At 41.7% G+C, this 26,664-nt stretch overlaps 1 protein-coding gene across 2 annotated transcripts; it reads left to right on the top strand.

Annotated features, from left to right (window-relative positions):
* Window positions 1-11,654: 11,654 nt before the first annotated feature.
* On the top strand, window positions 11,655-24,444 carry LOC133461363 (serine/threonine-protein kinase Sgk1-like). Of its 2 annotated transcripts, none has more exons than XM_061742250.1 (13): window positions 11,655-11,914; window positions 14,771-14,846; window positions 18,689-18,761; window positions 18,843-18,883; window positions 20,063-20,120; window positions 20,224-20,307; window positions 21,528-21,659; window positions 21,951-22,063; window positions 22,218-22,341; window positions 22,542-22,637; window positions 22,734-22,889; window positions 23,811-23,900; window positions 24,018-24,444. In XM_061742250.1, the coding sequence occupies exons 1-13, from the start codon at window positions 11,845-11,847 to the stop codon at window positions 24,180-24,182; spliced, it is 1,278 nt and encodes a 425-aa protein (XP_061598234.1). In that variant the 5' UTR covers window positions 11,655-11,844; the 3' UTR covers window positions 24,183-24,444. The 2 variants fall into 2 exon arrangements, with proteins under 2 accessions (XP_061598234.1, XP_061598236.1); XM_061742252.1 differs by lacking the exon at window positions 11,655-11,914 and adding an exon at window positions 12,140-12,184.
* Window positions 24,445-26,664: the final 2,220 nt, after the last annotated feature.

Here is a 26,664-nt window from a genome sequence, read left to right on the forward strand (position 1 = left end):
TGGTCGTCACGCTAGTCTCTGCTCCTGCAGGACGTAGCGTTTAGCAGCGCCGCTGGAAACTCAGAGCTTAAAGTATTTGAGGTCGGGGAACCGGATCTGTCGCATTTCAGAGAAAATGCTAACTATTTAGGACTCACGTTCCATAAATATCAGGTTTTGACGGACGAGACGTTCCCTTGGGGGCCAGAACACAAACCCGTGTAATAACTGACATGAACGGCACTGGCAATGAGCATGTGGCTAACTTAGCTTCACTTTTACATGTGGCTAACTTAGCTTCACATTTACATGTGGCTAACTGAGTTTCACTTTTACATGTTGCTAACTTAGCTTCACTTTTACTTGTGGCTAACTTAACTTCACTTTTACATGTAGCAAACATAGCTTCACTTTTACATGTGGCTAACTTAGCTTCACATTTACATGTGGCTAACTTAGCTTCACTTTTACACGTAGCAAACTTAGCTTCACTTTTACTTGTGGCTAACTTAGCTTCACTTTTACTTGTGGCTAACTTATCTTCACTTTTACTTGTGGCTAACTTAGCTTCACTTTTACATGTGGCTAACTTAGCTTCACTTTTACAAGTAGCAAACTTAGCTTCACTTTTACAAGTAGCAAACTTAGCTTCACTTTTACAAGTAGCAAACTTATCTTCACTTTTACTTGTGGCTAACTTAGCTTCACTTTTACATGTGGCTAACTTATCTTCACTTTTACTTGTGGATAACTTAGCTTCACTTTTACAAGTAGCAAACTTAGCTTCACTTTTACTTGTGGCAAACTTAGCTTCACTTTTACTTGTGGCTAACTTAGCTTCACTTTTACTTGTGGCAAACTTAGCTTCACTTTTACTTGTGGCTAACTTAGCTTCACTTTTACATGTGGCTAACTTAGCTTCACTTTTACAAGTAGCAAACTTAGCTTCACTTTTACAAGTAGCAAACTTAGCTTCACTTTTACATGTGGCTAACTTAGCTTCACTTTTACTTGTGGCTAACTTAACTTCACTTTTACTTGTGGCAAACTTAGCTTCACTTTTACTTGTGGCAAACTTAGCTTCACTTTTACTTGTGGCAAACTTAGCTTCACTTTTACTTGTGGCAAACTTAGCTTCACTTTTACATGTGACTAACTTAGCTTCACTTTTACATCTGGCTAACTTAGCTTCTCTTTTACTTGTGGCTAACTTAGCTTCACTTTTACTTGTGGCTAACTTAGCTTCACTTTTACTTGTGGCTAACTTAGCTTCACTTTTACTTGTGGCAAACTTAGCTTCACTTTTACTTGTGGCAAACTTAGCTTCACTTTTACATGTTACTAACTTAGCTTCACTTTTACTTGTGGCTAACTTAGCTTCACTTTTACTTGTGGCAAACTTAGCTTCACTTTTACATGTAGCTAACTTATCTTCACTTTAGCATGTGGCTAACTTATGGTACTTTTCCAGCAGGACCTACTTGGCTCGACTCAGCATGACCTAGATTCTTTTCCATAACAATTCAGGTCCTGGAGCAGAAGTAGGCGGGTTAGCGCCAGCGGCACATTTACAGTATAATCTCCAGGTTCTACATCTTTAGTGTTGTTGTCTTGTCAATCAAACCCGTCACAGCAGCTTCTCCAACCTCCTACTTCTGCTCCAGGGGCTGATTGTAGTGGAAAAGAAACCAGGCCAAGTTGAGATCAGTAGGTGTTGGTGGAAAAGTGCCACTAGCAGAGCCGTCAGAACTGGGTCAGGTCGGAAACCGGCTCTGCAGAATTCCTGCTCGAACCCACAGGACGTTCCTGGGTGAGACGCCGGCCGGGCCTGGAGGCCTAAATAGGTCTGGAGGTCTAGAGAGGCCTGGAGTTCTAGAGAGGCCTGGAGAGACCTGGAGAGACCTGGAGGCTCGTCTGCTCTGAACCAAGTCTGGTGGTCACGCTAGTCTCTGCTCCTGGAGCTACGTAGCATTTAGCAACGCCGCTGGAAACTCAGAGCTAAAAGTATTTCAGGTCAGGGAACCAGATCTGTTGCATTTCAGAGAAAATGCTAACTATTTACGACTCACGTTCCATAAATATCTGGTTTTGACGGACGAGACGTTCCCTCGGGGGCCAGAACACAAACACGTGTAATAACTGACATGAACGGCACTGGCAACGAGCATGTGGCTAACTTAGCTTCACTTTTACATGTGGCTAACTTAGCTTCACTTTTACATGTGGCTAACTTAGCTTCACTTTTAAATGTGGCTAACTTAGCTTCACTTTTACATGTGGCTAACTTAGCTTCACTTTTACATGTGGCTAACTTGGCTTCACTTTTATATGTGACTAACTTAGCTTCCCTTTGCATGTGGCTAACTTAGCTTCACTTTTACATGTGGCTAACTTATCTTCACTTTTACCTGTGGCTAACTTAGCTTCACTTTTACATGTGGCTAACTTAGCTTCACTTTTACATGTGGCTAACTTAGCTTCACTTTTACTTGTGGCTAACTTAGCTTCACTTTTACATCTGGCTAAGTTAGCTTCACTTTTACTTGTGGCTAACTTAGCTTCACTTTTACCTGTGGCTAACTTAGCTTCACTTTTACAAGTAGCAAACTTAGCTTCACTTTTACGAGTAGCAAACTTAGCTTCACTTTTACATGTGGCTAACTTAGCTTCACTTTTACTTGTGGCTAACTTAGCTTCACTTTTACATGTAGCAAACATAGCTTCACTTTTACTAGTGGCTAACTTAGCTTCACATTTACAAGTAGCAAACTTAGCTTCACTTTTACTTGTGGCTAACTTAGCTTCACTTTTACTTGTGGCTAACTTATCTTCACTTTTACTTGTGGCTAACTTAGCTTCACTTTTACTTGTGGCTAACTTATCTTCACTTTTACTTGTGGCTAACTTAGCTTCACTTTTACATGTGGCTAACTTAGCTTCACTTTTACAAGTAGCAAACTTAGCTTCACTTTTACGAGTAGCAAACTTAGCTTCACTTTTACATGTGGCTAACTTAGCTTCACTTTTACTTGTGGCTAACTTAGCTTCACTTTTACAAGTAGCAAACTTAGCTTCACTTTTACAAGTAGAAAACTTAGCTTCACTTTTACATGTGGCTAACTTAGCTTCACTTTTACTTGTGGCAAACTTAGCTTCACTTTTACTTGTGGCTAACTTAGCTTCACTTTTACTTGTGGCTAACTTAGCTTCACTTTTACATGTGGCTAACTTAGCTTCACTTTTACATGTTGCTAACTTAGCTTCACTTTTACTTGTGGCTAACTTAGCTTCACTTTTACATGTGGCTAACTTAGCTTCACTTTTTCATGTGGCTAACTTATCTTCACTTTTACATGTAGCAAACATAGCTTCACTTTTACTAGTGGCTAACTTAGCTTCACTTTTACAAGTAGCAAACTTAGCTTCACTTTTACTTGTGGCTAACTTAGCTTCACTTTTACTTGTGGCTAACTTATCTTCACTTTTACTTGTGGCTAACTTAGCTTCACTTTTACATGTGGCTAACTTAGCTTCACTTTTACAAGTAGCAAACTTAGCTTCACTTTTACAAGTAGCAAACTTAGCTTCACTTTTACATGTGGCTAACTTAGCTTCACTTTTACTTGTGGCTAACTTAGCTTCACTTTTACAAGTAGCAAACTTAGCTTCACTTTTACAAGTAGCAAACTTAGCTTCACTTTTACAAGTAGCAAACTTAGCTTCACTTTTACATGTGGCTAAGTTAGCTTCACTTTTACTTGTGGCTAACTTAGCTTCACTTTTACAAGTAGCAAACTTAGCTTCACTTTTACAAGTAGCAAACTTAGCTTCACTTTTACAAGTAGCAAACTTAGCTTCACTTTTACATGTGGCTAACTTAGCTTCACTTTTACTTGTGGCTAACTTAGCTTCACTTTTACAAGTAGCAAACTTAGCTTCACTTTTACATGTGGCTAACTTAGCTTCACTTTTACTTGTGGCTAACTTAGCTTCACTTTTACTTGTGGCAAACTTAACTTCACTTTTACTTGTGGCTAACTTAGCTTCACTTTTACTTGTGGCAAACTTAGCTTCACTTTAGCATGTGGCTAACTTAGCTTTACTTTTACTTGTGGCTAACTTAGCTTCACTTTTACTTGTGGCAAACTTAGCTTCACTTTTACATGTAGCTAACTTATCTTCACTTTAGCATGTGGCTAACTTATGGTACTTTTCCACTAAGACCTACTTGGCTCGACTCAACATGACCTAGATTCTTTTCCATAACAATTCAGGTCCTGGAGCAGAAGTAGGCGGGTTAGAGCCAGCGGCACATTTACAGTATAATCTCCAAGTTCTACATCTTTAGTGTTGTTGTCTTGTCAATCCAAAACGTCCCAGCAGCTTCTCCAACCTCCTACTTCTGCTCCAGGGGCTGATTGTAGTGGAAAAGAAACCAGGCCAAGTTGAGATCAGTAGGTGTTGGTGGAAAAGTGCCATTAGCAGAGCCGTCAGAACTGGGTCAGGTCGGAAACCGGCTCTGCAGAATTCCTGCTCGAACCCGCAGGACGTTCCTGGGTGAGACGCCTGCCGGGCCTGGAGGCCTAGAGAGGTCTGGAGGTCTAGAGAGGCCTGGAGAGACCTGGAGAGACCTGGAGGCTCGTCTGCTCTGAACCAAGTCTGGTTGTCACGCTAGTCTCTGCTCCCGGAGCTATGTAGCGTTTAGCAGCGCCGCTGGAAACTCTGAGCTAAAAGTATTTCAGGTCAGGGAACCAGATCTGTCGCATTTCAGAGAAAATGCTAACTATTTAGGACTCACGTTCTGAAGTTCAACTCGTAACGTTCCATAAATATCAGGTTTTGACGGACGAGACGTTCCCTCGGGGTCCAGAACACAAACACGTGTAATAACTGACATGAACGGAACTGGCAACGAGCATGTGGTTAACTTAGCTTCACTTTTACATGTGGCTAACTTAGCTTCACTTTTATGTTGCTAACTTAGCTTCACTTTAACATGTGGCTAACTTAGCTTCACTTTTATGTTGCTAACTTAGCTTCACTTTAACATGTGGCTAACTTAGCTTCACTTTTACATGTGGCTAACTTAGCTTCACTTTTATGTTGCTAACTTAGCTTCACTTTAACATGTGGCTAACTTAGCTTCACTTTTATGTTGCTAACTTAGCTTCACTTTAACATGTGGCTAACTTAGCTTCACTTTTACATGTGGCTAACTTGGCTTTGCTCTAACATGTAGCTTCACTCTAACGTGTGACTAACTTAGCTTCGCTTTAGCATGTGGCTAATCTAGCTTCATTTTAACATGTGAGTAACTGCGCTTTACTCTACCATGTGGCTAACTTAGCTTGACTTTTACTTGTGGCTAACTTAGCTTCACTTTTACTTTTACTTTCATTCTGGTTCTTGTTCATAAAACAATCTTCCAACAAGTTTTTAAGAAAAGAAACTGCATCAGCCGAGCCGGAGCCAAACACACATCTACGGAGTTATAGATATCTATAGATATAGATATATATAGATATATAGATATAGACGTGGTTCCTAGGGAGAAGTATTGACCATAAAAGGACGTCCTGCCCCCTGTGATGTCATAAAGAGCTAAAGTTAAAAAACTCTCCAGAGTAAAGCATTTTCAGCTCCCTGATGACAACGATAGAAAAGGTTTTAGTTATTTATTTGTTGGTTTGGCTTCCAGTTTATCTAAATTTCTATGATCAGAAAACTGAAAAAAGCAGAAAATATCATAATCTGGAAAACTGATGGCACCAAACTAGAACAATCAAAAAGAAAAAACGGTAAATGATCAGAATATTGTGAATAAAACGTGCCACTTGTCATTTTTACACTTAAGAAAACAAGGTCCTTTTTTAAATCAGAGCTGAAGCAGTGGAGCAGAAATCTAACTTTGGTCATGTGACCCTCCGGATTACGGCCCAGTTATGTAACCTGGAGGTCAGTGGAGCGCGGCGGCTAACGGCTAACGGCTGGCCACGCCCCCTCAGAGCTCAGTGATGTCATCTCTTTCTCAGAAATCATAAATCTATCTGTCAGCTTCATGAGCCGCTAAAATCCATGGATTACACAGATCGAAGGTTTCTGGATTAAACCAGACCGCCAGCTCTGTAATGTGGGGTTGATGCAGCAGCAGATGATGATGAAGTTTCTCTGCAGCCGTGAAACCTCCTGCGTGGAGGGAGAACGAGAGCAGGGACGGAGGAGAGGGAAGGATAATTTTGCCTCGGTTATTGTTAAGGGGCTATTTTTGTCGAGTCTGTAACGGGGCCAGCTGGACCGGAGGGGGGGGGGGGGGACGATGCAGCAGGAATTCTTCACAACTTGTGAGGGATGAACTAAAGACCCAAAAAACCTCTGACATTCGCTCACATAACTATAATAATAATAATTAAAGCTGCAAGCAGCGATGAACGGGCCCTCGGGCGTGCAATTTTCATCAATGAAGGTTAAGGACTCAAAACTAAGTCCGATGACACCACCACGACTCTTTATGTCAAACAATTCAAAAGTTATGGCAGAAAGTAGGAACTATCAGATATGGACCAATCAGATGAAGAGGGGGCGCGGTTTTTGGCGTCTAGCGTCGCCATGGTAACACTTTTGACTGAGAAAAGTAAAGCGAGTTGTCGCAGGATGGAGACGCACATTTTGATGTATAACACACCTGGGTGCACGTTACGATTCGGGCCGCATTAACGGCCAAAGGAATGGCATAAATTGCGCCAAAATTACATGATTAATTCAAAATGGCCGACTTCCTGTTGGGTTTGGGCCATGGCGTCAAGAGACTTTTCTTTAAGTTGTGACATGATACAGGTGTGTACTGATTTTCGTGCATGTACGTCAAACCGTATTGTGGGGCTTGAGGAACAAAGTTTTCTAGGGGGCGCTGTTGAGCCGTTAGGCCACGCCCATTAATGCAAACCATTAAATATCACATTTATCACCAGGCCTGGCTTGGTTCAAAATTTGGTGACTTTTGGGGCATGTTTAGGGGGAAAAAAGGACCTCATTTAGTCAGAAAAATTCATACACATTCACCACAAACATTCATACACATTCACCACCAAACATTCAAACACATTCACCACCAAACATTCATACACATTCACCACCAAACATTCATACACATTCACCACCAAACATTCATACACATTCACCACCAAACATTCATACACATTCACCACCAAACATTCATACACATTCATACACATTCACCACCAAACATTCATACACATTTATACACATTCACCACCAACATTCATACACATTTATACACATTCACCACCAAACATTCAAACACATTTACCACCAAACATTCATACACATTCCCCACCAAACATTCATACACATTCACCACCAAACATTCATACACATTCCCCACCAAACATTCATACACATTCACCACCAAACATTCATACACATTCACCACCAAACATTCATACACATTCACCACCAAACATTCATACACATTCACCACCAAACATTCATACACATTCACCACCAAACATTCATACACATTCACCACCAACATTCATACACATTCACCACCAAACATTCATACACATTCACCACCAACATTCATACACATTTATACACATTCACCACCAAACATTCAAACACATTTACCACCAAACATTCATACACATTCACCACCAACATTCATACACATTCACCACCAAACATTCAAACACATTCCCCACCAAACATTCAAACACATTCACCACCAAACATTCATACACATTCACCACCAAACATTCACAAACATTCCCCACCAAACATTCAAACACATTCACCACCAAACATTCATACACATTCACCTCCAAACATTCATACACATTCATACACATTCACCACCAAACAGTCATACACATTCATACACATTCACCACCAAACATTCATACACATTCACCACCAAACATTCATACACATTCATACACATTCACCACCAAACATTCATACACATTCATACACATTCACCACCAAACATTCATACACATTCACCACCAAACATTCATACACATTCATACACATTCACAACCAAACATTCATACACATTCACCACCAAACATTCAAACACATTCACCACCAAACATTCAAACACATTCACCACCAAACATTCATACACATTCATACACATTCACCACCAAACATTCATACACATTCACCACCAAACAGTCATACACATTCACCACCAAACATTCACCACCAAACATTCATACACATTCACCACCAAACATTCAAACACATTCACCACCAAACATTCATACACATTCACCACCAAACATTCATACACATTCACCACCAAACATTCAAACACATTCACCACCAAACATTCATACACATTCATACACATTCACCACCAAACATTCATACACATTCACCACCAAACATTCATACACATTCACCACCAAACATTCACCACAAACATTCATACACATTCACCACCAAACATTCATACACATTCACCACCAAACATTCACCACAAACATTCATACACATTCACCACCAAACATTTATACACATTCACCACCAAACATTCATACACATTCACCACCAAACATTCAAACACATTCACCACCAAACATTCATACACATTCACCACCAAACATTCATACACATTCACCACCAAACATTCACCACAAACATTCATACACATTCACCACCAAACATTCAAACACATTCACCACCAAACATTCATACACATTCATACACATTCACCACCAAACATTCAAACACATTTACCACCAAACATTCATACACATTCACCACCAACATTCATACACATTCACCACCAAACATTCATACACATTCACCACCAAACATTCAAACACATTCACCACCAAACATTCATACACATTCACCTCCAAACATTCATACACATTCATACACATTCATACACATTCACCACCAAACATTCATACACATTCACCACCAAACATTCAAACACATTCACCACCAAACATTCATACACATTCACCTCCAAACATTCATACACATTCATACACATTCATACACATTCACCACCAAACATTCACAAACATTCCCCACCAAACATTCAAACACATTCACCACCAAACATTCATACACATTCACCTCCAAACATTCATACACATTCATACACATTCATACACATTCACCACCAAACATTCATACACATTCACCACCAAACAGTCATACACATTCATACACATTCACCACCAAACATTCATACACATTCACCACCAAACATTCATACACATTCATACACATTCACCACCAAACATTCATACACATTCACCACCAAACAGTCATACACATTCATACACATTCACAACCAAACATTCATACACATTCACCACCAAACATTCAAACACATTCACCACCAAACATTCAAACACATTCACCACCAAACATTCATACACATTCATACACATTCACCACCAAACATTCATACACATTCACCACCAAACAGTCATACACATTCACCACCAAACATTCACCACCAAACATTCATACACATTCACCACCAAACATTCAAACACATTCACCACCAAACATTCATACACATTCACCACCAAACATTCATACACATTCACCACCAAACATTCACCACAAACATTCATACACATTCACCACCAAACATTCATACACATTCACCACCAAACATTCACCACAAACATTCATACACATTCACCACCAAACATTTATACACATTCACCACCAAACATTCATACACATTCACCACCAAACATTCAAACACATTCACCACCAAACATTCATACACATTCACCACCAAACATTCATACACATTCACCACCAAACATTCACCACAAACATTCATACACATTCACCACCAAACATTCAAACACATTCACCACCAAACAGTCATACACATTCACCACCAAACATTCACCACAAACATTCATACACATTCACCACCAAACATTCATACACATTCACCACCAAACATTCATACACATTCACCACCAAACATTCACCACAAACATTCATACACATTCACCACCAAACATTCATACACATTCACCACCAAACATTCAAACACATTCACCACCAAACATTCATACACATTCACCACCAAACATTCAAACACATTCACCACCAAACATTCATACACATTCACCACCAAACAGTCATACACATTCACCACCAAACAGTCATACACATTCATACACATTCACAACCAAACATTCATACACATTCACCACCAAACATTCAAACACATTCACCACCAAACATTCATACACATTCACCACCAAACATTCATACACATTCACCACCAAACATTCATACACATTCACCACCAAACATTCATACACATTCACCACCAAACATTCATACACATTCACCACCAACATTCATACACATTCAAACACATTCACCACCAAACATTCATACACATTTATACACATTCACCACCAAACATTCATACACATTCACCACCAAACATTCATACACATTCACCACCAAACATTCATACACATTCACCTCCAAACATTCATACACATTCACCACCAACATTCATACACATTCACCACCAAACATTCATACACATTCACCACCAAACATTCATACACATTCACCACCAAACATTCATACACATTCACCACCAAACATTCATACACATTCACCACCAAACATTCATACACATTCACCACCAAACATTCATGCACATTCACCACCAAACATTCATACACATTCACCACCAAACATTCATGCACATTCACCACCAAACATTCATACACATTCACCACCAAACATTCATACACATTCACCACCAAACATTCATACACATTCACCACCAACATTCATACACATTCAAACACATTCACCACCAAACATTCATACACATTTATACACATTCACCACCAAACATTCATACACATTCACCACCAAACATTCAAAAACATTCACCACCAAACATTCATACACATTCACCACCAAACATTCATACACATTCACCACCAACATTCATACACATTCATACACATTCACCACCAAACATTCATACACATTCACCACCAAACATTCATACACATTCACCACCAAACATTCAAAAACATTCACCACCAAACATTCATACGTTCACACGGGGCAGGTGGGTAAGGTGTCTTGCTCAAGGACACTACGACAGCAAATGGGACAGAGCGGGATTCAAACCGCCGACCTTCCCATCATTGGACGACCCACTCTACCACCTCTACTACCGCCCGAAATAAGGGAAGAAAGAAAGAAAGGAAGAAAGGAAGGAAAAGTAGGAAGGAAAGAAAGAAGGGAAGACTGAAATAAGGAAAGAAAGAAGGGAAGAAGGAAACAAAGGAAGAAAGAATGAAATAAGGAAATAAGGACATAAATAAGGAAAGACAGAAAGAGAGACCCTCCTCCGCTGCTGCGGCAGACCCTCCGCGTCATCATCTCCATCTCCATCTCTCCATCTCCATCTCTCCATCTCTGCTGCTGCAGCGGAATCCCGTGACGTCACGCCCCCAGCTGGTTGCCGTGGTTACGGGGATGACGGGGAGGGGGCGTGGCCCTGCGGGGGCGGGGTCACGTGGTCGGTATAAAAGCGGCGCGGCTGCGGAGCGACGCAGCAGAGAGAGCGGTGAGAGCGGTAGAGGAGCGGCAGACGCGTGCGCAGAGCGGCAGAGCGGCAGAGCGGCAAAGCGGTAAACGCAAGCGGCAGAAGAACCGGAGAATTACCTGGAAAATTACCTGGAAAATTACCTGGACATTTACCTGGAGATTTACCTGGACATTTATCTGGACATTTGCCTGGATATCTACCCCGTCCTCGGACCCGTTCCGCCTCTACCAACCTTTTCCTCTTTACCTGGTTCCGCTTCAGCCATGGCCGTGACGGAGGCGGGATGTGACCTGACTTACTGCAGGATGAGAGGCATCGTGACGGTTCTGACCGGTGAGGAGAAACCAGACCCTGGTCCCGGACCAGGACCTGGACCCGGGTCCATTAATCTAGGAGGTTATTGATGAATGGATGAATGATGTGACCTGACTTACTGCAGGATGAGAGGCATCGTGACGGTTCTGACCGGTGAGGATAAGTCCCGGGTCCTGGTCCTGGTCCGGGTCCATTAATCTAGGAGGTTATTGACGAATGAGTGATGAATGGATGAATGATGTGACCTGACTTACTGCAGGATGAGAGGCATCGTGACGGTTCTGACCGGTGAGAATAAACCAGACCCGGGTCCAGGTCCGGGTCCTGGTCCCAGATCAGACCCGGACCCGGACTGGCATTAGTCCTGGTCCATTAATCCAGGAAGTTATTGATGCATGAGTGATGAATGTTGTGATGAATGAATGGATGAATGAATGCGTCGCGTGTGAATGGAGGGTGTTACATAACCGCCGCTACCGAAGGAAGGAAAGGAGGGAAGAAGAGAAGAGAAGAAGGGAAGAAGGACATAAAGAAGGGAAGAAAATAATAAGGAAAAAAGAAAATAAGGACATAAATAAATAAGGAAAAAAGGAAATAAGGACGTAAAGAAATAAGGAAAGAAGGAAATAAGGACATAAAGAAATAAGGAAAAAAGGAAATAGGGACATAAAGAAATAAGGAAATAAGGAAATAAGGACATAAAGAAATAAGGAAATAAAGAAATAAGGAAAGAAGAAAATAAGGACATAAAGAAATAAGGAAATAAAGAAATAAAGAAAAAAGGAAATAAGGACATAAAGAAATAAGGAAATAAAGAAATAAGGAAAAAAGGAAATAAGGAAATAAGGACATAAAGAAATAAGGAAATAAGGACATAAAGAAATAAGGAAAGAAGGACATAAAGAAATAAGGAAAGAAGGAAAAGGGGAAAAAAGGAAATAAGGAAATAAGGACATAAAGAAATAAGGAAAGAAGGAAAAGGGGAAAAAAGGAAAGAAGGGAAGAAGGACATAAAGAAGGGTTTATTATGAGTTTATTATGAGTTTATTATGAGTTTATTAGGAGTTTATTATGAGTTTATTATGAGTTTATTAGGAGTTTATTATGAGTTTATTATGAGTTTATTATGAGTTTATTAGGAGTTTATTAGGAGTTTATTAGGAGTTTATTAGGAGTTTATTAGGAGTTTATTATGAGTTTATTATGAGTTTATTATGAGTTTATTAGGAGTTTATTATGAGTTTATTAGGATTTTATTATGAGTTTATTATGAGTTTATTAGGATTTTATTATGAGTTTATTATGAGTTTATTAGGAGTTTATTATGAGTTTATTAGGAGTTTATTATGAGTTTATTAGGATCCCAAGTAGCTGATTCTTCCTGGTTCCACATAACGAACATAAATATACATTTACAACAGAAACTACATGATCCAGACTGATATTCCTGCTGAACAATAAAACAACATTAACATTAATAATGCAAAATAAACTCAATAACAAGTAATGATAATTAAATATGAAATAAACATGACAGAAAACATGTCAGAAAACATGACAGAAACATGATAAATTCCACTAATACTTTACAGATCAAGTTACAGATCATTTATCAGTTTCTCTGTTTCCAGGCTCTTTATAAAGGTAACGATAGAGAAAACCATTCCAACTTCATCCTCCGTCCAAAACAACTCACGTTTACAATCCTGCATTTTCTGAAATAAAAGCTGCAGCTTCATCATTTAATGGACAATAAAACGAAATTTTGAGAAAAAAGTCGGAATTTTGAGAAAAAATCAAGAAAAAAGTTGGAATTTTGAGAAAAAATCAAGAAAAAAGTTGGAATTTTGAGAAAAAAGTCAAAATTTTGAGAAAAAAGTCGAAATTTTGAAAAAAAAAGTCAGAATTTTGAGGAAAAAGTCAGAATTTTGAGAAAAAAGTTGAAATTTTGAGAAAAAAGTTGAAATTTTGAGAAAAAAGTTGAAAAACTAATGTACTGGTACCTCAACAACATTTAAATCACAAACACATAATGTTTCCTCTCCAGGACCAGAGTTATTCCTGTTTCTACGGCCGGAGGGAGAATCAGATCTGGCTTTAGTTTTTTCTTTAGTAATCTGTTCTGGAAGAGAGTTCTATCATGGCTCGGGCCCGGTTTTAAACCGTTTTAACCCGGTTTTATCCCGGTTTTATCCCGGTTTTATCCCGGTTTTATCCCGGTTTTAACCCGGTTCTAACCCGGTTTTATCCCGGTTTTAACCCGGTTTTAACCCGGTTTTATCCCGGTTTTATCCCGGTTTTATCCCGGTTTTAACCCGGTTCTAACCCGGTTTTATCCCGGTTTTAACCCGGTTTTAACCCGGTTTTAACCCGGTTTTATCCCGGTTTTATCCCGGTTCTAACCCGGTTTTATCCCGGTTTTATCCCGGTTTTATCCCGGTTTTATCCCGGTTTTAACCCGGTTTTAACCCGGTTTTATCCCGGTTTTAACCCGGTTTTAACCCGGTTTTAACCCGGTTTTAACCCGGTTTTATCCCGGTTTTATCCCGGTTCTAACCCGGTTTTATCCCGGTTTTATCCCGGTTTTATCCCGGTTTTATCCCGGTTTTAACCCGGTTTTAACCCGGTTTTATCCCGGTTTTATCCCGGTTTTAACCCGGTTTTAACCCGGTTTTAACCCGGTTTTATCCCGGTTTTATCCCGGTTCTAACCCGGTTTTATCCCGGTTTTATCCCGGTTTTATCCCGGTTTTATCCCGGTTTTATCCCGGTTTTAACCCGGTTTTATCCCGGTTTTATCCCGGTTTTATCCCGGTTTTAACCCGGTTCTTGGTTCTGACCCGGTCCTGGTTCTAACCCGGTTTTCTCCCCCCAGCCTTCATCAAGGAGAGGAAAATGGGCCTGAACGACTTCATCCAGAAACTGGTGTCGTCCCCGCACATCTGCCAGCAGTGAGTAGAGATTTACATTTACAAACTAACCGGTGTTATTTCTGCAGCAGTGAGTAGAGAAATACAGTTATTACTCTGTCTATTGGGATTGATTATTCTATTAGTTAAAGGAGCTTGAGGCAGGATTGAGGCAGAATTTATGAAAAAAATCTGTATACATTTTAATTTTTCTAGTAATAATGTCAGATGAAGCGTTCCAAACCAAAAAGAATGATTCCTCTAGTGTATCTCTCCTTTGCCTTGAACAGGCTGTTGCTGCAAAATGTGCTGCAATTCGGTCCCGAATTTCCGGCGCTGTCCTGTGGATGTGACGTCACATGACGCTGCATGCACGTTCTCCCCGTTCTCCCGTGCCGGCTTCACTGTTGGCTGCAGTACCCCCAACGGCCGTCGTGGTGAAGGGTGGCGCTAGAGAGTCTCATTTCTTAAAAGGAGGATCAAGCTCCTTTAATACATATAAAATAAATACAAATGCAAATCAGAACAACATGATGGATTTCACCAGGGCAGGGATCAACAACCCGCGGCTCTTTAGCGCCGCCCTAGTGGCTCCTGGAGCTTTTTCAGAAATGTTTGACCTTTTTTTTCCCTTTTTTCTTCTTTTTTTTCTCTTCTTTTCTCTTTCTTTCATTTTTTTCTCTTTTTTTTCTTCTTTTTTTCTTCTTTTTTCCTTTTTTTCCTCTTTTTTCTTTCTTTTTCCTTTCCTTTTTAATCTCGACATTTTGACTTTTTTCTCGTCATTTCGACTTTTTTTTCGGCATTTTGACTTTTTTCTCGACCTTTTGCCATTTGTCTTCATTCTAATTCTGGTACAAGACTTTTCATTTTTTGCGGCTCCAGACATATTAGTTTTTTGTGTTTTTGGTCCAATATGGATCTAAAACATTTTGCGTTGCCGACCCCTGACCTCGGTATTATCCCCCCCTCATATCTTGAAATGTGATGTCCCAACATCCCTGACGACGGTGGTCGCTAGGTCAATCTCATTTTTTTTAGCGCGCTGCAGTTTTACTAACTTACAAAAATGAAAAGGAAGCAGGAAACACTGCAATTCTTTTTCAAAAAAAGAAGGCAAGTGATCCAAGTGGTCCAATGTTGCCCCGGCAACGGAGGGAGAAGGAGCAGGAAGGGAAAGAGGCAGTCGTCTATTAACGAGGCCGTTAGCCGCTCCATGTCCTCGTGATATTGTTGCACTGACTAGTGAATGAAGTGAACAGAATTAGTTAAAATTACGTTTGTCAGATAAGCTGTTTCTGCTCTCTAACTAGTCATGCACCGATTGTTCGGTAACCGAAATTGTTCGGCCGAAAATGGCGAAAAAACACTTTCGGTGTTCGGTGGAATAAATGGGAAAAAACCGAACAATTAATAACGTTGTAAAATAAGGAAATAGACTGGCCGCTCTGTCCCGTAACGTTGCACACTACATAAATCGTTGGCCAACCAAAAACTAACCACATAAGAATTTGACCAACATTCACCAGGAGGTGGAACCAAAACAACATAATGCTGGAAATTAAAACATGTTCAGTTTTTTATGTTCAATAAATATTTTCTACCTTGTAATTTTGTAAAAGATTTTTTTCTTTTAAAAGCCTAAATCAAATGTATTTGATTCATGCAATGGTGAAAAAATTGAAATAAATGAAAAACTGCTAAAGAACCATGTTCGGTATTCGGCCAAGTGTTTATTATTATTTTCGGTTTCGGCCACAAATTTTCATTTCGGTGCATCACTATCTCTAACTGTGCCTCTTGCTGTCCGTGGTGCAGAAAACGGATGTGTAAAGGCGCGTTGACTGAATTGATCAATGTTAAAGTGCAGTGTTCATAGTTAGCAGGATGTGAGCAAGACTGCATTTGAAAAAGTTAGACATTTTCTCTACCACTCAGATAAACTACATAGACTCCTGTGATGAGTGTTTGGGCGTGTTGGTTGATACTCTAGTTCAGTTCTGTAACCCGTAACCTTGCTATACTTTAGCTTTAAATGAACTGACGCCACCGTTACCGCGGCGGCAGCGGCGGCGCGCCTCGTGCGTGAGCGTCTTCTCGTGCACGAGCACGGGTTATTTGTGACGGTCCATTCATGGGCGCTAATCCGCTCTGCAGGACGTTAATCCTGCAGGACGTTGAGGTTAATCCGGCAGGAATAGCCGCTCTAACGAGCACAAATCCTTTTTGTCCTCATTTGGAGGATAAAACGTTTAAGGCAATTATTACATGATAATAATAATAATAGTACATTTTATTTGTTAGGAGCCTTTCATGGCAATCAAGGTCGCTGTACAACTATCAAAATATATAAAAAAAAAACAGCAGGGTTTGCAGCAGAACATAAAAGACAATTACTATAGGTGAAATGCCTGTAAAAACTGAAACAGAGTCAATATTCCTGGTGTTCAGGTTCCAGGGAGCTCCAGAGAGCAGGAACAGATCCTGCCAGAGCGGCTTTACTGGCTGTAACTCTTTGTGAAAGTGGAGCTCACGACATCCGGGCCAAAACATCCCCATTTAAGTCCCGGAACTGGATCTTAAATACCAAAAGAAACCATGAACGGGATTATTGGAGAGGGGAGAGATCTGAGGAGAGGAGAACCTTCACCTCCTTCACATCCTCCTCCGTGTCTCAGACAGGTTAAACCTCCACCTGAACCTGACCTGCAGGTCTGAGTCTCAGACGATTACGAGGTCAAATCAACGCTCAGAGTCCAGGTCTGAGAGGGAGGGAAGAAGGAGAGAAAGAAATAAAAAAGGGAAGTAAGTAAGAAAGAAAGAAAGAAAGAAAGAAAGAAAGAAAGAAAGAAAGTAAGAAAGAAAGAAAGAAAGAAAGAAAGAAAGAAAGAAAGAAAGAAAGAAAGAAAGAGAAAGAAAGAAAGAAAGAAAGAGAAAGAAAGAAAGAAAGAAAGAAAGAAAGAGAAAGAAAGAAAGAAAGAAAAAGAAAGAAAGAAAGAAAGAAAGAAATAAGGAAATAAGGAATAAAGTAAAGTAAGACAGACAGGTTAGACAGACATGGATAAACTACGGCCCGTTAGGCTTTATTTCCACCTTTCCCTGCAGTTCCCCCGTTTCACCACTAGATGGCGCATGCGCACTCAAACACATTGTTGTTGTTGCAGCGGCTCGTGTTTCATTTACTGTAGTTTCATGTTCGAGCCTTCTGTAAAAAACCACGCAGGACAGAGACGGTCAGGATATTCCACCCATGGTTCTGGGGGTTTAACACAATTATACAATCGAGCTTTGAGTATTTCGTTGAGTAATAATATGTTTTGAATGTTGAAAGTGATTCCATTAGTTTTTTAAGAAATGTTCATTTCTCCAACTTTTGGAAACACGTTATATATATATATATATGTATGTATATGGATATATAGTGATATATTATACATACAGTATTTATGTATGGGTATATCTCTGTTAATATATATGGATATATAGCTATATGTAGATATGTTTGTAAATGGATGTATATTTATGTTGATATACTTGTATTATGGTTTTTTTTTGTGTTCTATAAGTAAGCTCATTGATTCTCTTGCTATTTTGGAAAAATGAATATAAGATTTAGGGGTAGGACCTGATAAGTATATACTTCAATCCTACTCCCTTTCGAATATGCTGGTGGATCTGCGAGGTCTGCCTTGTCTTCTTTTTTTTTTACTTTTTAGTATTGTTCTTTCTAATTTGCAAATTCGAAATAAAGCTCAATAATAATAACTTTGTACCTTCGACTGAAACGTATTAAAAACATCCGATCTAGATCTAGACCTGGGTCTCCTGGTCCGGACCGGGCCGTACACGAGACACTGACTCTCCTCCGTCTCTCTCTCTCTCTGCAGCACCGAGGTGAACAACTTCCTGAAGATCGATGAGAACCAGAACGAGGAGGAGGACCCGGTCCTGGACGGCCCGGTAAGACCTGCAGACCCAGACCCAGAACCAGGTCCAGACCCCCCAGAACCGGGTCTCACTCCTCTCTCCTCTCTGTTGCAGATGTTCCTGAACTCCAGGACGTCTCTGGCCGAGGAAACTCAGTAAGTTCAGATTCACTTTACTCTCTGTTCGGTTCAGTGGAGAGAAGTTAGTTTAAAAGAACTGGAGGTGGAAATGGGAGATGGATGGTATGAATGGGAAGGGAGGAAGGAAGGAAAGAAAGAAGGGAAAAAATAAGGAAGGAAGGAAGGAAGGAAGGAAGGAAGGAAGGAAGGAAGGAAGGAAGGAAGGAAGGAAGGAAGGAAGGAAGGAAGGAAGGAAGGAAGGGAGGAAGGAAGGAAGGAAGAGAATGAAAGAAAGAAAGAAGGAAACCCAATAGGTCCTGGTTCGCTTTTACTCTCCGTTCGGTTCAGTGGAAGAGACATTAGGTTTAGAAGAGCTGGAGGTGGAAATGGGAGGGGAAGAAGGACAGAAAGAAGGAGAGAAGGAAATAAGCAATCAGAATCAGAATCAGGTTTATTTGTCCAGGTCGATCAGACAAGACATGGAATTTCACTTGGTTATTTTCGCTCACTCAGTAAATAGATACCGTATTGGCCCGATTATAAGACGACTCCCTCTTTTTCAAGACTCAAGTTTGAAGAAAGACTTTTTGAAACCAAATTCAATTTTTATACAGAAAATAATGACAGTACATCTGAAACAAATGATTATAATAATATATTGGAGAGAAAAAGCATGTTATTTTGACTATTTGAAATCATTATCTTGAAGTTTGCGTCATAACTTCTTCTCAGCTGCCGGTTCACCTGCTGATCTTCCACCCACTTTTCTCCAGATTGGAGAAACTACGTTTCTACATTTTCTGTTATCTCTTCTCTTATTTTCTTCTCTTTTCTTTCTTAAACAATTTTTTATTTTTCTTCTTCGTGACGGGTTCACTTTGTCCTGGGGAGTTAAGTTCAGCATTCGCTTTAAAGATATCTGGCGCCATCTAGTGGTGTAAATGGGTATAACGTCTAGACCCCGAATGGAAGACGACCCTAATTTTTTCAGTCTGATTTCAATGCAGAAAACACCGTCTTATATTCAGGCCAAATCGGTAAATAGGTAATAGACAATGACAGCTCTTATTAAACTATACACAGTTTTTAAAAGGTAAAGGTTCAGCAGAATGAGATAGACATAGTTGTTGGAAGGTGCATTGTTATCGTGTTATTAGCATAGCATGCATAGCATAGCATCTGACTGTGATATTATTATTATTATTACCCCTCCAGGATCAAACCCTGCGACTTCGACTACCTGAAGATCATCGGCAAGGGAAGCTTCGGCAAGGTGAGTGCTAGCGGCTCGCGGCGCTGTGCGCTAGCCCCCCCGTTCACCCAGGTGTATTCAAGCAGCGTGCTAGCCCCCTCACTAACCCAGGTATCTCCCCCAGGTGCTGCTAGCGCGCCACAAAGAGACCACCAGGTACTACGCGGTGAAGGTTCTGCAGAAGAAGGTGATCCTGAAGAAGAAGGAGGTGAGACCAGAACTGTGTCCTAAACTCCATCCTTCCTCCCTAATCAGTAGCAAAAACAGTTACAGAAACATTAGTACGTACTCAATAGTATGTACTATTGTTTTGGGAGAAATCTCAATTAGGTTCTAGGAGTGGTCGGCTGTACCAAAATGAATCACACACACACACCTCGCCTTTGCTATAAGATATGAATACATTTATTAGCAAAAAGCAAGCATTTACATAAAAGACATCCACAAAACTGCCAGTTTGCTAAGATAAAGTGTCAGGTTATCCCCCGCAAATGGCTGAGCAAATTCATCACAGACAACTACAAAGGTTTTTTAAGGCCTATCTTACCTCGACAAAGGGACTGGAGAGCCGGGGACAGTCCGGATAGAGTAAGCCAAGGAAAAAAAACCGCGCCGGGCGTCCTGCACTGACCCACGGCAGACTCTAAATCCGAACTTCCGGCTACCGCGTCTTTATACCTTTACCTCAGCACCTTGCGGAGGGGGGGGGGGAGGCCTATTCGCCCCCCGTCCGCAAGCTCTCAAAATAAGTTTCGGCTCACACGGGACCGAAATCCCGTGCGAACCAGACTCTTTCTCACAGAAAAACAGGCATTTGCTATGATAAACAGCAGGTGCGTGGCTGACTAAAAACTAAAGCTGTGTTTTGGGAATCTAGGGCATCTTCAGGACACAAAATTTATTTTTCTCCCTTCAACTATCCATACTCAATAGTATGTACTATCCATACTGGAGAAATGTATTAGTGTGGATTGATGGACACTAGCTGAGCAGAAACTTCCCATAATGCAATGCAGCGGTGTTTGGTTGCTAAGTGATACGCACATACTTAGCAACCAACAAAAATGGAGGCTAAGTGATTTCACTTTGGTTTCCATCAAATTTTAACCAGATGATTCAGCATTTATCACATTATTGTGTGGGGAGATGTGTTAGCAAAGTTTACCAATGAGCTAGCGACGGTTAGCTAGCTCATTGGAAGAGAAATGTCTTCCTGTTTGGGAGCGGAGCAGAGCGCAGCTGCTAGTGCTGTGACAGGAGCTGTTACCATGGTGACAGCTCCTGTTACCATGGTAACAGGAGCTGTCACCATGGTAACAGGAGCTGTTACCATGGTGACAGCTCCTGTTACCATGGTAACAGGAGTTACTACTGCTCCTGTAACAGGAGTTGTTACCATGGTAACCTCCCCTCTATTTCCCCCCCCAGCAAAAGCACATCATGGCGGAGCGCAGCGTGCTGATGAAGAACATCCAGCACCCGTTCCTGGTGGGACTTCACTTCTCCTTCCAGACAACCGACAAGCTGTACTTCGTCCTGGACTACGTCAACGGAGGAGAGGTACAAATACACAAATACATATATATATAATATATATATAAATACAAGCTGTACTTCGTCCTGGACTACGTCAACGGAGGAGAGGTACAAATACACAAATACAAAAACGTCTCTCCTGATGCTAACGTCTCTCCTGATGCTAACGTCTCTCCTGCTGCTAACGTCTCTCCTGCTGCTAACGTCTCCCCTGATGCTAACGTCTCTCCTGCTGCTAACGTCTCTCCTGCTGCTAACGTCTCTCCTGATGCTAACGCCTCTCCTGATGCTAACGTCCCCCCCGTCTCCCCCCAGCTGTTCTACCACCTCCAGAGGGAGAGGATGTTCCTGGAGCCGAGGGCTCGGTTCTACGCCGCTGAGATCGCTAGCGCGCTGGGCTACCTGCACTCGCTGCACATCGTGTACAGGTAACTGTTTACCCAGCAGTGCCCCTGCTGGCCACCACTGGTCCTGCAGCGCCCCCTGCTGGCCACTGGGGGGGAAAAACCAACCTATATCTTCTAAATCTTCTATATACATATGTAAATACACATATACATTACTTCCTGTCTCCCCCTTCAGGGACCTGAAACCAGAGAACATCCTCCTGGATTCTCAGGGCCACATCGTCCTCACCGACTTCGGCCTCTGCAAGGAAGGACTGGAGCCCAACGGAACCACCAGCACCTTCTGTGGGACGCCTGAGGTACGACCCGGTACCGGTACCGGAGACCCGGTCAGGGGGACGACCCGGTCCCGGAAACTGTTCACGTTATTTTCATAAAAAACATGTTTTACGGTATTGGACCGATGTTGGACCGGTCTTGTCCCGGTCTTGTCCCGGTCTTGTCCCGGTCTTGTCCCAGTCTTGGACCAGTATTTGACCGTTTCCTCCCGTCCCTGCAGTATCTGGCCCCGGAGGTTCTGCAGAAACAGGCGTACGACCGGACCGTGGACTGGTGGTGTCTGGGCTCGGTTCTGTACGAGATGCTGTACGGTCTGGTGAGTACCGCCGCTCCAGACCCGGGTCCGACCCGGTCCTTCCCTGGTTCTGCTCCGGTCCTGACCCTGTTCTGACCCGGTTCTCTCCCCCCACAGCCGCCCTTCTACAGCCGCAACACGGCGGAGATGTACCACAACATCCTGCACAAGGCTCCGGTCCTGAAGCCCAACGTGTCCAACTCGGGCCGGGAGCTGCTGGAGGGTTTACTGGAGAAGGACCGGACCAGGAGGCTGGGGGCCCGGGAGGACTTCGTAAGTACCGACCCCCCCCACCCGTGGGTGTAGGGTTGCAGCTATTGAATATTCTAGTAATCGAGTATTCTACTGAAAATTCCATCGAGCAATTGAGTAATCGGATAAAACATATTTTTGTTTAGTTAAAGAGCAATTATAATTAAAGCTGCAAGCAGCGATGAACGGGCCCTCGCGTGTGCAATTTTCACCAATAAAAGTCAAGGACTCAAAACTGAGTCCGATGACGCCACCACAAGTCTTTATATCAAACCATTCAAAAGTTATGGCAGAAAGTAGGAACTATCAAATATGGACCAATCAGATGAAGGGGGGGCGCACTTTTTGGCGTCTAGCGTTGCCACGGTAACGCTTTTGACTGAGAAAAGTAATGCGCGTTGTTGCACGATGGAGACGCACATTTTGATGTATAACACACCTGGGTGCACGTTACGGTTCGGGCCGTATTAACTGCCGAAGAAATGGCATAAATTTCGCCAAAATTACATGATTTATTCAAAATGGCCGACTTCCTGTTGGGTTTGGGCCATGGCGCCAAGAGACTTTTCTTTAAGTTGCGACATGATACAGGTGTGTACCGATTTTCGTGCATGTACGTCAAACCGTATTGTGGAGCTTGAGGCACAAAGTTTTCACCCTCATCGCTCTACAGCTCTGTGTTTTTACAGATTAAATGCATTAGCCACAGAAACCTAGCCTCCACAGGGCTAACATTATGTTAGCAAGGTACTATAACGTAAACACCAGCTTTGAGCTGCAAAATTAAACGATTCCTTGAGGCAGAGAAAATTCCTCCATCATTTTTTGTAATCGAATTACTCGGATTATTCGAGGAATTGTTTCAGCCCTTCATGAGTGCTCCAGTAGCCCCTAACGAGCTAACGCTAACAAGCTAACGCTAACGAGCCTCTCTCTCCCCAGCTGGAGCTGCAGCATCACTCCTTCTTCTCCCCAATCAACTGGGACGATCTGATGGCCAAGAAGATCCCGCCGCCGTTCGTCCCCTCAGTGGTAGGTGTTACCGTGGCGACGAGGCCTGAGACTCAGGAGCCCTTAGTGGTTGATGGTTTCCATGGCGATGGAGGTCCGTTTCTCACCCCTCTCTCCCATCTCTCTCTCCCCCGACAGTCCGGCCCGACGGACCTGCAACACTTCGACCCCGAGTTCACGCACCTGCCGGTGTCGTCGTCGCTGCTCAGCGACGCCCCGGCGGCGACCAGCAGCATCCGGGAGGCGGCCGGGGCGTTCCCGGGCTTCTCCTACGGGCCGCCGCAGGGCTACGCCTTCATGTGAGCGGCGCCGTGGGGGCCCAGGATTTCCGGGGGGCCCAGGATCTCCGGGGGAACCGGTAACACGCCAGAACCGGCCTGAACAATCGTCCACGTGTGCCAAGAACGGCGGCGCTGCAGCGCCAGGAACCGTCGGCCGGTTCCGACCCAAAGGACAAGTGCCTGGCGTCGGAGAGGGACGTCCGGCGGCTAGCGGGCGGCTAGCTGGGATGCCTTTGTTACGCTCAAACTGTCTTTTATTTTTATCGTTAATGTTCAAGATGCATGTAGCACCTTATAATGTAACAATTTCCTGAAAATGTAATAAAATTTGCACATAACTAACTAATTAACTTCACTTAATAATGTAATAAAATATCCTGACGGATATTGTAATAACATTTTTACCGATAATGTAATACCTTATTACATTATTGGGAATTTATTACATTTTTTATTACATTTTTTTTCCAAAACTGATAATGTAATACTTGACAAATAATGTAATATATATGTTTATTTTCAGTTCAGAGTTCTACATTTTGTGTTTTAATTATCTAAGAATGTTTTATACGCTGGATTTGAAACACCAGAATCAATATTGGGTTAAATTGCAAACTTTGAGTACCATGTAATAAATTTCCAATAATGTAATTATTATATTATTGGCAAAAATGTTATTACAATATCCGTCAGGATATTTTATTACATTATTAGATTTTATTACATTTTCGATTAAGTGCAAATTATATTACAGTTTCAGGACATTTTTACATTATAGGGTGCTACAATGCATTTTGTTTTTTGTGTAAATGCTGAATTGCACTGAAGGAAAAACAAGCAGATTGAAGAAAAGAGAAGAGAAGCCCCGCCCCTTTTTGGACCAGAAAAGATGCTCATGGGTAATTTAATGGCGTTGAAATCCAGCGAGCTCCTGCGTGGATCGAACACTAAATGTAGAAGCTCCGCCCCCAGCAACCAGCACCACGTCAGGAACTGTAGCTGTCACTCAAAGGAAGCCACGCCCCCAATTGGGGGCGTGGTTAGACTCTCCGCCCCCTTGTGGCCAGGAGGGGAGTTTCTACATAGCGTGGCTTTAATCCAACCTCTTTCTTTGACCTGTTTTATCCTCATGAACTTAAAACTTTACTGTGTGTAAATAGATAAATTTTACGGTGAAACCAGAAGGTTTTCACGTTAAAAAGAACTTTCACTGTTTAACTTCTAAAGGTCCTGCAGATGTTTATGATTCCCTCATGTACATATTTACATATTTACAGAGTTTTATGGATATATATCATCTATTTTTTGGTTGAAAGTCTTGCACCAGTGACTGTTGATCGACGGGGAATCTCTGATCGATCGATCGGGAGATTCGGAGCCAGAGGACACGCCCACATCGGTGACTGTGTTTCCAGCATCAATAACCTTTTAAAACCGGAATATTAGCAATAACCCGGTTTTGCACGGCCATGTAAACACCAATAACCCCTTTGAATAACCGGAATTTGATTGGTTTGATCCAGATAAATGATTAATCACCATGGAAACAGGGATAACCCTGCTAGCTCACGCATGGAAACACATTATTCCCAATGTTTCAGTAACCGGAATATTAGCAATAACCCCAATTTTGACTGCATGTAAATGTAGTCAGTGAGCGAATGTCGATCTTGTTTGAGATTACCGGCGTTTTCGTATTTCTGTGTCGTGCCTGATCCGTGTTTATCGTACGTTTATCGTACGTTTATCGTACGTTTATCGTACGTACATATCTGTCCTCCCCGAACCTCCCGGTTCCGGGTCTAGAAGATGATTGTGCAATAAATTGCAATAAATTATAAACCCAGAACATATCTCTCATATCTCTAACGCGTTCTGGATCAGGTTCTTCCAGATTTGGAAGCTTTTGAAATGTTTTCCAGTGTATTTATGTTCCCGTCTCCGTGTAAACGTCACCGACATGAAAAACTGTAAAATCTGGGTCATAAAAGTCAAATAAAGAGTCTGAACTTACGTAAACGGTGTTTTCTGTGTTTGTTTTCACGGTTCTGGAAGTCCGGGTCGTCTCAGTGGGCCAGAACCAACGTCATGATCATGTGATCAGAGTTAATATCACCCATCAGAGCTGAAATTTATACTGGGGTCCTGCAGATCAAGATTAGTTAACTACAGATCAATCAGGGCCGGTTCTAGAAAATGATGACTAGGGGTGCATTTCAGATCAGAGGGGGTGCACATGCCTGGCACGTTATTTAACACTAAATTATGCATTTTCCCCATAATTTCAAGCGGAATAATAATAGCAAAACAACAATATTTGAAGTGTATTTCAAGTGCACTTTTGCAGCAATATCGCTGCAGAACAAAGAAAATGCTACATTTAGTCTGGACTACCTCACCCATCAGACAATCTAGCAACAGAAAATAAAACATAGCAACAAAAATAAATTTAACCATAAATATACAAGACTGTCTCAGAAAATTAGAATATTGTGATAAAGTCC

The sequence above is a fragment of the Cololabis saira genome, chromosome 15, assembly GCF_033807715.1.
Source record: "Cololabis saira isolate AMF1-May2022 chromosome 15, fColSai1.1, whole genome shotgun sequence".
NCBI classification, from domain to species: Eukaryota; Metazoa; Chordata; class Actinopteri; order Beloniformes; family Belonidae; genus Cololabis; species Cololabis saira.